The following is a 15,496-nucleotide window of genomic DNA, read 5'->3' as shown; positions in this document are numbered from 1 at the left end:
GCATCACATTTAAAAAACTTCTACTCTCTTCTTATCTAACCTGCTTATCATCCACATTTCACTGCCATACATGGCTACAGTCTTGACAAATACCTTCAGAAAAAAACTTCCTAACACTTAAATCTATGTTCAATGCCATGAAATTTCTCTTCTTTAGATAACCTCCTTTTTTTGCCATTGCAAGTCTACATTTTATAACCTCCCTACTTTGTCCACATTAGTTATTTTGCTGCCCAAATAGCAAAACTCATCTACTACTTTAAGTGTATCATTTTGTGATCCAAATCTCTCAGCATAACCTGATTTAATTTGGCTACATTCCATTATTCTTTCTTTGCTTTTGTTGATGTTCATCTTGTATCCTCCTTACACGATGCTGTCCATTCCGTTCAACTGCTATTCCACATTCTTTACTGTCTCTGGCAGAATTACAGTGTCACTGGCAAACCTCAACATTTTTATTTCTTCTCTATGATCAATTCCGATTCTGAATTTTTCTCTGGTGTCCTTTACTGCTTGATCAGTGTATAGATTGAATAACATTCAGGAAAGGTTACAATCCAGTCTCTCTCTTTTCTCAACCACTGCTTCCCTTTCACACCCCTCGACTCTCACAACCGCCATCTGGTTTCGGCACAAGATGTAAATAGTCTCTCATTCCCTGTATTTTATCATTGCTACCTTTAGAATTTCAAAGACAGTATTTCAGTCAACATTATCAGAAGCTTTCTCTAAGCATCTTCTAAGGCAAGTCACAGGATCTGTATTGCCTCATGTGTTCCTACATTTCTCTGGAATCCGAACTGATCTTCCCTGGAGTTAGTTTCTACCAGTTTTTCCATTCTTCTGTAAAGGAGAATGAACCATGGACCTTGCCATTGATATGACGGTTTGCATGTCTCAGTGCTACAGATAGCTCTAGCACACCTGTAACCACAATGTAGGGATATCTGTTGAGTGGCCACACAAATGTGTGGTTCCTCTTGGCTAAAATAGTCTCCCATTTGGATCTCCTGGTGAGGACTACTAAGGAGGGTGTCATCATCAGGAGAAATAAAACTAGCATACTACGAGTCCGAGCATGGAATGTTAGATCGCTTAATCGGGTACATAGGTTAGAAAATTTGGAAAGACAACTGGAGTGTGGACTGACCACAATTTTCTGGTTATGAACTGTAACTTAAAACTGAAGAAACTGCAAAACTGTAGGAAATTAAGGAGATGGGACCTGGATAAGCTGAAAGAACAAGAAGTTGTTGAGGGTTTTCTAGAATGGGAAAAGGAACACCACACAAGACAAATGGGTAGCTTCAACAGATGCAATACTGAAGCAGCAAAAGATCAAATATGTAAAAAGACAAGGCTTTGTAGGTGTCCTCAGATATCACAAGAGATATTGAATCTAATCAAAGAAAATAAGAAAATGCAGTTAATGAAGCTGGCAAAAGTGAATACAAATGCCTAAGAAAAAAGTTTATAGGAAGTGCAAAATGGATAAGCAGGAATGGGTGGAGGACATATAAAGGATTTAGAAGCCTATTTCACCAGGGGAAAGACAGATACCACCTATAGACAAATTAAAGAGGCTTTTGAAGAGGAGAAGCTGGCTTTCGGAAAAGAGGAGAAGCAGCCGTATGAATATTAAGACATCAGATGGAAAACCAGTACTGCAAAGAAGGGAAAGCTGGAAGGTGGAAGAAGTATACAGAAGGCCTATACAAGGGAGATTAACTTGAAGGTAATATTATAGAAAGGCAAGAGAACATTGATGAAGATGAGGTGGAGGTATGATATTAAGAGAAGAACTTGACCGAGCACTGAAAGACCTTTTAAGTCAAAACAAGGTGCCTGGAGTAGACGATATTCTGTCAAAACTATTGACATCCTAGGGAGAGCCAGTCATGACAAAATTATTCCACATGGTGTGCAAGATATATGTGACATGCCAAACACTGCCATGTAAGAATTCCAATTCCAAAGAAAGCAGGTGCTGGTAAGTGTGAAGATTATCAAACTATCAGTTTAACAAGCCATGGTTGCAAAATACTAACATGAATTCTTCACTGTATTATGATGATAAATGCTTTATCATTGAGTGATGATTCCTGGATAAACAAACAGTGACTGAAAATTATCTCATTTTTGGTTCAAAACTAAATTTTGGGACACTTAACAACATACCACCTGTAATTTGTATCACTGCCTTTGTCTAAACAAATATACTCTGATTTTCCTTTTTTTTTCAGAAATAGCTTCAAGAGGGCAATAAACTTGTGTTACCTAGTATGCAGTTTTCAGTTTCCATATATTATTTCTGGTCAATTTTCTTTCCTCCTTATTCTACAATTTTAGTATCAGGTCCAATGTTCCCATACAAGTATTCTATCCCCTCTTCAATTTTTTATAACACACTTGATCATCATATAGCTCAGGTTTACTTTTTGGTGGGAATCTCAGAAATTAAAGTTCTGGTACTACAGTACACCAGTGTGTAAAACTTAATGACAGAAGTAACTTTTGCATGACATGTCACTGCCAAGTAACAGATTGATGAAACTTGTGTCATACATAATTAACTGCAACAGGGTAGTAGAGGAGGTAACTGAAAGAAATACACTATGAGACAAACAGAAATGACACTTTTATTCAAAGACAATAATTTCACTTTAGTCTCCGTGATTCATGACGGTCCCCTGGACATTACATATGGGGTGCTTCTTAATAAGTGTGTGTGGTCATCACAGATGGCAATGCATTTCCCACAGTGTGCTTCCCCACTGGGCACGAGGTTGGTAAGGAGTTCTTGTGGTAGAGCATTCCATTCCTCCACCAACATGGTTGAAAAATGTTGGATGGTTGTTGGTGTATGTGGAAGCACTGTCAATACATCTCCCCAATGCATCCCAGAGGTGCTCAATGGGATTTAAGTCAGGGGAACAGGTGGACCATCCCATTTGCCCAATACCCCCTCATTCCAATATTTCACAAGCTCCTCCACCTAAGATGTTTAATGTGGTCACAGACCATTTGACATATTCAGGGGACCATCATTAACTGTGGAGACTTCAGTGGAGTTACTGTCTTTGAATAAAAGTGTCATTTCTCTTGTCTCATTGCTTATTTCTTTCAGTTACCTTCTGTACTATACTGTTCTTTCTATGAATGGTCTACATTTCATTGAACTGTTACTTGGCAGTGACACACCATATGAAATTTACTTTTGTCTAAAGTTTTGCAAGGAAGTGTATTTGTGCTGCCAATTTAGAATCTATAGCTGGATTTCACAGGTCCACAAATTTTGACCCTTTTTCTCTGGCATAACCATTTCTTCCAATTCCTAGTCGTTATTACAAAAACTTATCACTATAAGTTTACAGTCTAGGAACAAATACTTATACCAATCAAAACAGCCTCAGCTGATGAAGATCTTGATTTTATCAGTATACTTCTTGAGTTTCTCAGCAATCTTTTCAGTTGTGTGAACATATTACTCTCGTTTTTGGGTCATTCCATGTCAAGTGTCTCAGTTTAGAAGATGCTCCCAGCTCTACGATCTACAATTTGGATGAATTTTGTTCAGTATGTACCTGAGAGCCCTACATGAATTTACGCAAAGTTTCAGGCTCACCTGTAACTTGGCTGAGGTGCTACAGCCACTTTTGTGAAGACCAGTTTTACTGGGACCAAAAAGTCGAGAAGAATTCTTCAAGTTTGGCATTCCACTGTTTCTAATGTATAAGAGCTATAATTTTGCTTCTGGGTATAGTGGTACAACTTTTTGTGCTCTACACACAAATGATGGAAGTAGAGTTTAGAAAGCAATGCATTTGGCATAATCTCAGTTCAAAGTGGGCAACAAATCACGTTGCGAGAACTTTGTCCCATACTTTAACGAGGCATAAATAGTGGAGAAAGTGTGCTATGGATCTGGTCTTTTGCCAAACTACTGTCTGTCTGTCTGTCTGTGTGTTTAGTATATCACAAATTTGGGCCTGGCTTGTGTGTTTAATTTTTGGGCTACTGCCCTGTAAATTTGCTAAAAAACATGAATCTATCAAAATATACCCGTGTTCGAAGTCATGTGTCTCAAAATGAACACCTACCACATTACATTCATTAACACCATTCAACAGAGCACATTTCATTCTATTAGAAAAACTTATTTTATTTTTGTGTCTTTTTGGGTAAGGTGCAAAAATTGTCCATTAAATTTGAAATTTTGTAGATTATGTCTGCAGTGTTTAAATATTCATTTTCCTTTTTATTTAGTGATTTTAAACCTGTTTATGACAGGTTCAGGCTAAATTTAACCATTTAACTGTACTAGACACTGCTATGTAATTTCTGTGAAGCTGAATGCTTATTAATTTTATTTCTTTTCTTTATTTAGGACTTGACAATTTGATTTTAGTGCCTGAAGCATATTAAGTTGTTGCTAAAATGGAAAAACAAGATCAAGTTAATGTATGGAGTTTTGGAAATACTGATTCCCCATGCCATTTAATGACATACAGTGGCTTTAAAGGACTAAAAGCTGTAAAGAAACTTTGCTTAGAAGAACAAGAATTACTTACTAAACGGAGTGGTTTAAACTCTACTGAAAATGCTAAACTATGCTTCCACCATCAAGCTTTACTCCTACAAAGATGTGAATTCTTGCAAAGAGCATGCTGCAACCAATTTGATCAGAAAAACCATACTACACGAAAAAGTTTGCGATCAATCAACATAGAAACAGATGACTCACTAAAAAGGATAACCGTGCCTGATACTAAACCAGACAAAAAAAAATGTGCCCTTCTTATAGAAAAGAATTTGATACATTGAAATATTCACAAATGCAAGTTACATCTCAGTCAGATGAAGATGGTGAGACTAATGTTGCTCACAATTTGAATACAAGCTTAACAGCTGTTGAAATATCACCATTAAAATTTCAACAAATTGGTGCAGTGGATACAAAAGGATAAGCAAAGCACAAAATACATCAAGCTGAAGGTGCAATAAATTGCAGAAGTGGGAGGACTTGATTCCAGTGAACTCGAGCGACCATCCACAAGCAAGCAATGCTTGACTTGTTCAGATTACAGTCAGCTGACCCAAGAATTGAAAGACAAATTTCATACATCAAACCATAATGAGAAAATTCAAATTTTGACATTAGTTCCCCAAAACTGGTCTATAAAAAAGACTATGGAAGAATTTTGTGTTTCAGAAAGAATGGTAAGGAAGGCTAGAAAGTTAAAAACTGAACAGGGAATATTGGAACAGCCCAAAGGTAAATATGGGAAAAAGCTTTCTGAGGCTGTGAAGGCAAGAGCCATTGAACATTTTTACGAAGAAGAGTTTAGTATGATTTATCCAGGAATAAAGGACTGTATTACTGTTCAGATCAATGGAGAAAAGGTTCAAAAATGAAAATACTTATTACTGAGCAACTTAAAAGAAATGTTTATTGCATACTGCAATAAAAATGGACATGAAGTTGGATTTTCCAAATTTTGTGAATTTACTCAAGAGGACGTCGTTATCAGGAGAAAGAAAACTGGCGTTCTATGGATCGGAGCATGGAATGTCAGATCCCTTAAATGGGCAGGTAGGTTAGAAAATTTAAAAAGGGAAATGGATAGGTTAAAGTTAGATATAGAGTGAATTAGTGAAGTTCGGTGGCAGGAGGAACAAGACTTTTGGTCAGGTGAATAAAGGGTTATAAATACAAAATCAAATAGGGGTAATGCAGGAGTACGTTTAATAATGAATAAAAAAAATAGGAGTGCAGGTAAGCTATTACAAACAGCATAGTGAATGCATTATTGTGGCCAAGATAGACACGAAGCCCACGCCTACTACAGTAGTACAAGTTTATATGTCAACTAGCTCTGCAGATGAAGAAGAAATTGATGAAATGTATGATGAGATAAAAGAAATTATTCAGGTAGTGAAGGAAGACAAAAATTTAATAGTCATGGGTGACTGGAATTCGAGAGTAGGAAAAGGGAGAGAAGGAAACATAGTAGGTGAATATGGATTGGGGGTAAGAAATAAAAGAGGAAGCCGCCTGGTAGAATTTTGCACAGAGCATAACTTAATCATAGCTAACAATTAGTTCAAGAATCATAAAAGAAGGTTGTATACATGGAAGAATCCTGGAGATACTAGAAGGTATCAGATAGATTATATAATGGTAAGACGGAGATTGAAGAACCAGGTTTTGAACTGTAAGACATTTCCAGGGGCAGATGTGGACTCTGACCACAATCTACTGGTTATGAACTGTAGATTAAATCTGAAGGAACTGCAAAAAGGTGTGAATTTAAGATGGGACCTGGATAAACTGACTAAACCAGAGGTTGTACAGAGTTTCAGGGAGAGCATAAGGGAACAATTGATAGAAATGGGGGAAAGAAATACAGCAGAAGAAGAATGGGTAGCTCTGAGGGATGAAGTAGTGAAGACAGCCGAGGATCAAGTAGGTAAAAAGACGAGGGCTAGTAGAAATCCATGGGTAACAAAAGAAATATTGAATTTAATTGATGAAAGGAGAAAATATAAAAACACAGTAAATGAAGCAGGCAAAAAGGAATACAAACGTCTCAAAAATGAGATTGACAGGAAGTGCAAAATGGCTAAGGATGTAGAGGCTTATCTCACTAGGGGGCAAGATAGATACTGCATACAGGAAAATTAAGAGAGACCTTTGGAGAAAAGAGAGCCACTTGTATGAATATCAAGAGCTCAGATGGAAACCCAGTTCTAAGCAAAGAAGGGAAAGCAGAAAGGTGGAAGGAGTATATAGAGGGTCTATACAAGGGCGATGTACTTGAGGACAATATTATGGAAATGGAAGAGGATGTAGATGAAGATGAAATGGGAGATACGATACTGCATGAAGATTTCGACAGAGCACTGAAAGACCTGAGTTGAAACAAGGCCCCGGGAGTAGACAACATTCCATTGGAACTACTGACGGCCCAGACAAAACTTTACCATCTGGCGAGCAAGATGTATGAGACAGGTGAAATACCCTCAGACTTCAAGAAGAATATAATAATTCCAATCCCAAAGAAAGCAGGTGCTGACAGATGTGAAAATTACCGAACTAGCAGTTTAATAAGTCACAGCTGCAAAATACTAACGCGAATTCTTTACAGACAAATGGAAAAACTGGTAGAAGCCGACCTCCCGGAAGATCAGTTTGGATTACGTAGAAATGTTGGAACACGTGAGGCAATACTGACCCTACAACTTATAGAAAATAGATTAAGGAAAGGCAAACCTGTGTTTCTAGCATTTGTAGACTTAGAGAAAGCTTTTGACAATGTTGACTGGAATACTCTCTTTCAAATTCTGAAGGTGGCAGGGGTAAAATACAGGGAGCAAAAGGCTATTTACAAATTGTACAGAAACCACAAGGTAGTTATAAGAGTCGAGGGACATGAAAGGGAAGGGAGTGAGACAGGGTTGTAGCCTATCCCCAATGTTATTCAATCTGTATCTTGAGCAAGCAGTAAAGGTAACAAAAGAAAAATTCGGAGTAGGTATTAAGAAATAAATGGAGAAGAAATGAAAACTTTGAGGTTCGCCGATGACATTGTAATTCTGTCAGAGACAGCAAAGGACTTGGAAGAGCAGTTGAATGGAATGGATAGTGTCTTGGAAAGAGGATTAAGATGAACATCAACAAAAGCAAAACGAGGATAATGGAATGTAGTCGAATTAAGTCGGGTGATGCTGAGGGAATTAGATTAGGAAATGAGACACTTAAAGCAGTAAAGGAGTTTTGCTATTTGCGGAGCAAAATAACTGATGATGGTCGAAGTAGAGAGGATATAAAATGTAGACTGGCCAGGAAAGCATTTCTGAAGAAGAGAAATTTGTTAACATCGAGTATAGATTTAAGTGTCAGGAAGCCGTTTCTGAAAGTATTTGTATGGACTGTAGCCATGTATGGAAGTGAAACATGGACGATAAATAGCTTGGACAAGAAGAGAATAGAAGCTTTCGAAATGTGGTGCTACAGAAGAATGCTGAAGATTAGATGGGTAGATCACATTACTAATAAGGAGGTATTGAATAGAATTGGGGAGAAGAAGAGTTTGTGGCACAACTTTACAAGAAGAAGGGACCGGTTGGTAGGACATGTCCTGAGGCACCAAGGGATCACAAATTTAGCATTGGAGGGCAGCGTGGAGGGTAAAAATCATAGAGGGAGACCAAGAGATGAGTACACTAAGCTGATTCAGAAGGATGTAGGTTGCAGTAAGTACTGGGAGATGATAAAGCTTGCACAGGATAGGGTAGCATGGAGAGCTGCATCAAACCAGTCTCAGGACTGAAGACCACAACAACAACAACAAGGCCAAAGTGGTGTGCGACTGTATGCACAGCTGGTTCACATTCAGTTTGTCTCTGCACAATACATAAAAATGTGAAACTTGTGTTGGCACATATACATATAAAAAAAAAAAAAAAAAAAAAAAAAAAAAAAAAAAAAAAAGAGAGAGAGAAGAAGAAGAAGAAGAAGAAGAAGAAGATTACAACATGTTACTGAGCAAAATTGTCTGTAATTTTGAAACAAAGGATTGCATGCTGTAGCACTGTGAAGTATGTCAGGAGAGAAGCTCTAAAGGATTATTTGGAAAGTGATTTTGCAAATACTGATCCTGAGGATACAATTCAGTTCAAACAATGGTCTCACACTGACAGAGACTTGGAACCAGAGAAATGACAGTTGAAGAATTCATTGAACTATTAGTTACAAAACTTTTGGCCCTTTCTACTCACCACTACATTGCAAAGCATCAGAGCAAGCCTTTACAGTTCACTAAAGAAGGTTTCAAACCAGGAGATTTGATTATATTAATGGATTTCACTGAATATTACCCCTTTATTGTCCAAGAGACAGTTCAATGATTCCATTGGGAAAAATAGTCAAGTTACAAAACATCTATTTGTCATTTACTACAAAGATAATGAAGACCTAAACAGCGTCAGCTACTGAATAATCAGTGATTGCCTACGACATGACACAGACGCAGTGCATGTGTTTTTAATGTACTTGATCAAATACCTGAAGAGCATTTTAAAAAAAATTAAGCACATTCATTATTTTAGTGATGGTTAGGCAACAGAGTACAAAAATTTTAAGAACTTCCTAAATATTTGCCATCATAAAAAAGATTTTGGCATTACTGCAGAATGGAATTTTTTTGGAACAAGCCATGGGAAAACACCATGTGACAGAATTGGTGGCACAGTTAAGCGTTTAGGAGTAAGAGCTAGCCTTCAGTGCCCAATTGACAACCAAATCTTCACACCAGCAGATCTTATAAATTATAGAGTGCAGCAATCAGTCGTCCTTTTTTAGATTTTATTACGCAAATCCAGATTTCAGCTAGTAGCTAGCCATTCTCAATGCACTATTTTCTATTGTCAATGCATGTAAGTCCCTGTTGTTCGGGTGTCAGTCACAGTTCTTTGAGTATTGGATTTGTGTAATAACATCTAAAAAAAGGTCGACTGATTGCTGCACTCATCACATAACAGTCGTTGAGTGCACCCACTTTCCGAATGGAAGGTAACCTGACCAACAGATCTGTTTGAATATAGCAAAAAAAAGTGCATTACATTGAATTTATCTATATTAAAAAAGAAATTATTGAAGATGCAAAAATTGATCAAGAAAAACGTTTTGAGGATGGATGGACAGTGTCTGGTACAAGCGACCATCACCATTTTGTGCAAATTGGCTGAAAGCGACTTCAGATTCATAGAGTATCAAATGATACATAGTCCTTTATAGCAAATGTTAACCGATATGCTAAAGTTCCTACTAAACATGTTGCTATTACTGACCTACAGCCTGGCCAGTATGTCGCTTGCATTTATGATGGAAAATGGTGGGTAGGAAATATCTGTGAAGTTTCATGTGAAAAAAATGATGCCTTGATTAATTTCATGCATCCTCATGGAGCTGCTCAATCATTTCACTGGCCAGCCAGAAGAGACATATGCTGGATTGCAGAAATACAGATAACTGCAGTCATACCAGTTCCAGCTGCTTCAATGATAGGGTGGCAATACAGTTTCCCAGAAGCAACAGTTTTGGACATCAGCAACAAATTTAAAGCATTTAACAACTGAAGAATTCTGCATTATGGCTTGGGAACCACAAAGAGGCCCAAACAAGGCTTGGGAACCCGCTAGATAACCACATTCAGGCTTGGGAACCTGCCAGACTCTCACTTTCAAGCTTGGGAACCTGCAGTAAGGAAACCCACTCATGGCTGACCTTGCATGGCTATCGGGTGTGGCCCCTCGGCGATGGGGTTACCACTCATTGAGATTGGTAGTGGTGTAGCCACCATGGACCAATGCAAGGATTTTTCTCGAATTACAAAAAATTCAATAGTTTAGGAGCAATTTCTGCACATTACTCAAAGCGACACCAAAATGAAAATAAGTTTTTCTTATAGAATAAATTGTGCTCTGTTGAATGGTTTTAATGAGCGTAATGTGGTAGGTGTCCATTTTGACACACATGACTTTGAACATGGGTATATTTCATGTTTTTTAGCAAATTTGTAGGATGGTAGCACAGTAACTAAACACACAACCAGGCCCAAATTTCTGATGTACTAAACACCCAGACAGACATTAGTTTGGCAAAAGACCAGGCCCATAGCACACTTTTTCCACTACTTATGCCTCAAAGTATGGGACAAATTTCTCGTGACATGATTTGTTGCCCACTTTCAACTGAGATTATGCCAAATGCTTTACTTTCTGAACTCTACTTCCATAATTTGTGTGTAAAGCACAAAAATTTGTACCACTATACCCAGAAGCAAGATTCTAGCTCTTTTCCATTAGAAACATTGGAATGCCAAACTTGAAGATTTCTCCACGACTTTTTGGTCTTGGTAAAAGTGGTCTTCACAAAAGTGGCTCTAGCACCTCAACCAAGTTATGGGTAAGTCTGAAACTTTGCATACGTTCATGTAGGATCCTCAGGTACATACTCTACAAAATTCGTCAAAATTGAAGATCGTTGAGCTGGAAGCCCTAGGACACTTCACATGGAATGACCCGTTTGCTTTCAAGTGCCATGAAACTCCTCATACGTACTTTCAATAAAATTATTTTGGCTGTTTGCTTTGTGTGCCCCCCCTTTTTTTTACAAAATGGCACAGCTGACAGCCAGAAGAATTGTGTGGAACATGACTGGCCACTAAAGCTCGTGGGGTTACAACTCTTCCTGTTTTTCACTTTCATTTTTTTTTTTTTTTTTTTTTTGGTATAGGTATTTCATTTCTATCTGCATGTTAAGAAGTCACCGACAAAATGGTATCAAATGAAAAATTACCTATATGAAAAGGATCTAGAGACAGAATTGAAACCCTTCTCTTCGTCATCGCTGAGACAAATACCCGATTCTTTTTTTACAGTACGGGATGTCACGCGTCACGAGGTTATGGTTAGGTTGGAATATGACGGTTTCATTCACAAAAATTAAATTAATAATCTTGGTTATCACACAGAGTTAACAGTTTCTTCCAAATATGCCACAAATAATAAGGTTGCGATTAGGTTGTGACCTAATAGTATAGCTTGAATTACTTTGATAATCCTGGTTGACAAAATATTTCCCTGTTTCTCCTGCATATATTATGAGTTCAGAGGGTGTGATAAACCAAGTGAGACTGTGACATTCTTTCAAAATATGTTGGCTGTTCACTGCTTCCTCAATGGCTACATACAACCAGCAGCTGACTCAACTTCTTTCATTCCCATCATACAACATGGTGAGAGCAATGACAACATTGCTGAAGTACACCTCTGGGCCCAATTTAAATTTTACCCTCAACTGCTCAGGACTCAACTGGTAAGCCCAAGAGAAAATTTGACTGAGGAAACATTGATTCAAAAATGTTATCTAATATGCATAACCAGTGCTGGCACAACAAATACTCAATTTATTTATTTTGTAAATAAATAGGTTGCACCTCTGCTACAATGTGATTTCAGTCTCTCCCCTAACATAACATCTTGGTTATGGCAACAAACTCGTGTAGTGTAGCCTGATGTCTAGGTTATGTTGGAAGGCGATAACTGGTTATAAGTTGCTTAAGTCAATAAATGTGAATGCAAAATAAACACTGGGCCAACAGACTGATCTGTTGTGTGCCATATTTAGTGCATTACTTTGTGAATTTGTTTTTTTGTTTGTGACACAGCAGTATCATTCACATTTTGAAGACATGGTTCCTCTTTATTGATTGTTGTCTTCCAGCATTTAGATATGAATATTTTCCATTTTCCTGTTCAAGTCTTGACTAATGTCAATTTACTGCCATATGAATATACATAAAAAACTTTCATATTAATCTTTCATGTAAATAAAGTTTTAAAGCACATGATGAGAAACAACATGCTGCTTCCAATTATAATAAAATAAATAAAGAGTTAAATATACCATAAATGTCAGAAAAGTAAACAGTGTGACTACACAGTGACAATACACATTTACAAAATGATACAAAAACCCTGGCATCAACATCTCAAACCTGACCTAGAAGAATAACACGGTAGCTGTGGCAAAAATCAAATATTCGCTTCAGCATGGCAATACTGAGGTGAAAGCCACAAACACAAGTAACCAAAAACTGATCAGCCTAAGACTATTAACAGCAACAAACGGCGAAAAATGACAACACAGAAGTTAAATGATTGAAGTAAATAACAATACTGTATATGTATTACTACATAGATACAGCTACACATCACATTACTGGTAGTAACCTGAAGAACCAAGTGAATTAAATCAGAATTTAACATTTAAAACCACACCATTCACTGCCTTCATTTGTAGTAGTTTAATAGAGATCTAGAACACGGCGTGTCTTGGTTTTTCACACATATAAAGCACAGTGGGAAGTTAAAATACAATTTTGTGACAAAACATCCTTAGACAAGATAGGAACCAAATGATCTACATTTGTAGTCAAGCATCGACCAGTACAGCTGCCAAACATATGAATTATAAAAACTGTATACTCTGGTATTAAAATCTGCAGAAGTGATTGCTTGGTAGGTGGAAATATAATGAGGCCTATCATCCTAGAATGCTAAATAGGCTCTTTATAGAAATGGTTAAAGAGTGGGATCAGACACATTAATTGTAGAGTGAACAAGATGTTGCTAAAAAGGGACAAAAAACCAATTGCTGAACAGATACAGTACCATAGGACAACAATACTGAGTGTAGACAGAATGTGGTGAGATCTTTCACAAACTCATGAAGTATGCATACAGAACACCTGACATGAAAATGACTCTAGAGCTTTGATTATTAACAGTTGATAAACAAAAGACTTTCTCAGTATTTGAAGAGTCATAAAGTAAGAGGGGGAAAAAAGGATGTCACTGGGAAACAGCTAATTTTCTATACATCCCAAAATATTTGTTGTGTTGAAAATATCACTTATAAGAATACACAATTAGTGAAACAAATGGCCAAGTATGACAGAATTTATAATATTCGTCACACCAGGATGACTTTTTCTATATTGAAAAACAAAATCAAGTGTTTACACACATCAACAAAAATGACAGTAAAAAAAGCTGACATTCAAGTAATCTCTCAATGTGAAAAGCAAAACGACTACTGGCCTACTGACAACCACAACATATTTCAGCTTTGCCATGGTGTTGTTGGAAGTAACATTCCTTTAACCAGTGGTTAAGGTGGGTCCGTTACTCATGGAAGTGGGGAGGGGAGGGGGGACATCCGTTTAATGACGAAAGTGCGAATGGCATTTTTCACACACACTCGAGCTAAAGGTGACTGTCAAAAGTGTCATACAGGACACAAATATGTCTCAACATAAAACCTTCTGGCTACTGTACTGAAAAATCAACACACCACCAAAGCATATTACGGTTTCTAGCATGGATTCCGAAAAGCGTTCTAATAATTTCCTATGCATGAAGCTATGACATTCAACAAATTACAGTAAATGTCTCTGAATATGAAAAATTACTTCATATAATATGTGAGCAAAGGAAAACTTGTAGGTTCGATTAATGTGATTTATACAAATCTCAAACACACAATGCTGACATACAACCACTATTACTTTTTGACAAGTTACAGGTTATCACATGCATAATACGAACAGGTTTGAAAACTCATTCTGAATGTTCTCACAGTGCCGATGAATGGTTTACTATCCCTGAAACTAATGACACATGTTTACTTAAACAAAGATGATTTCCTTCACACACAAGAGCGACAACCATCTGCATACGGCGATACACAAAACGTGAACTGGCCGAACAAGCACGCTACATACAATAAAGAAATGTAAATAATGGGTTCTCACCTTCTCCCTCATATCCAGGTCCGAAAACCGCTTTCTTTTTCTCCCCATTCTGCTGGCTTATCGATGGCTCCGCCAGTTCAATTCCATCCTCTGCTACAGTGGCCATTTTACAGGTTTCTACACCGGTTATGATTATTTATAACACATATGACTTGATAACAAAGCACCATTTTTACGATTAAAGTGTGTAGATTGTTATTTAACACCCCTAAACTACACACAGAAAAGTTTACATTTCCAAATAATCCATCTCCCTCATACGGACGCGAGTGAAAACAAGATCTGATTCACATTATCGTTGACAGTGTGCTGTCAACTCAAAGATAATAACAGCCTCGAAGTTATCCTCCTCATGCAAGGATGTTAGAATAAACTTGTCGACCTGCGCATGATCACTTCGTGAATCTCTGAAACTGGCCATCCATAGGCACTAAAAACTTGCACGTGCACCTTCTTACTAACATATTTAGATGTCTTCTAACACAACATGAGAAGATAACTTTGCTGCCTCTATAGATGTCCATAATTACAAAAGTGTTGCCAGTGCAGGATGTTGTACACGAACTGAACTCTTCACTATGCCTCATACATGTTCGATGGGACTCATATCAGGCGATCTGGGTGTCCAAATCAAACCAATTGCAAATATCTGTGGCCCAGTGACATGACATCTGACCAGGCCACTGTTTTCCAGTCATCAAGGATGACTGGACATGTCCGAAAGAACAGATACCATCTTCATATACATAAGGCTTACCGGCCAATGATCTTCTTCTTCAGTGTGGATGCACTCACATTGCCCGAACTATTACAGGAATCAGTAGATTGACTGCTGCGAGTAATGATTATAGTGGGCAGGGGCACAACAAATGTAGTGTGTGGACAGTAAGCTGAGAATGTGGGTCTCATGGGGAGTGTGCCAGAGATAAGTCACTGCAGTCGCACTATCCTATGTGTCCTCGGTGGGTCAGATGGATAGAGCAACTGCCATGTAAGCAGGAGATCATGGGTTCGAATCCCGGTCTGGCACACATTTTTAACTGTCCCCTTTGATATTTATCAACGACTGTAAGCAGCTAAAGGTCTGTATTTCATTATAATTTAGTTTTTAG

General features: G+C 37.7%; 1 protein-coding gene across 8 annotated transcripts in view; it reads right to left on the bottom strand.

Moving 5' to 3' along the window:
* The window catches only part of LOC126248507 (phosphatidylinositol 4-phosphate 5-kinase type-1 alpha-like), a 300,192-nt gene extending 285,505 nt beyond the window's left edge, over nt 1-14,687 (bottom strand). For all 8 annotated transcript variants that reach the window (XR_007545495.1, XM_049949546.1, XM_049949548.1 and 5 more), the window contains exon 1: nt 14,385-14,687. Coding sequence is in view for 7 of the 8 variants with exons in the window: in XM_049949546.1 (XP_049805503.1) it covers nt 14,385-14,490 (106 nt within the window). In the remaining variant the exon portion in view is untranslated. The remainder of the gene's footprint in view (nt 1-14,384) is intronic.
* Nucleotides 14,688-15,496: the final 809 nt, after the last annotated feature.

The sequence above is a fragment of the Schistocerca nitens genome, chromosome 3, assembly GCF_023898315.1.
Source record: "Schistocerca nitens isolate TAMUIC-IGC-003100 chromosome 3, iqSchNite1.1, whole genome shotgun sequence".
Classification (NCBI taxonomy): domain Eukaryota; kingdom Metazoa; phylum Arthropoda; class Insecta; order Orthoptera; family Acrididae; genus Schistocerca; species Schistocerca nitens.
This window is presented reverse-complemented; position numbering and strand designations above follow the sequence as displayed.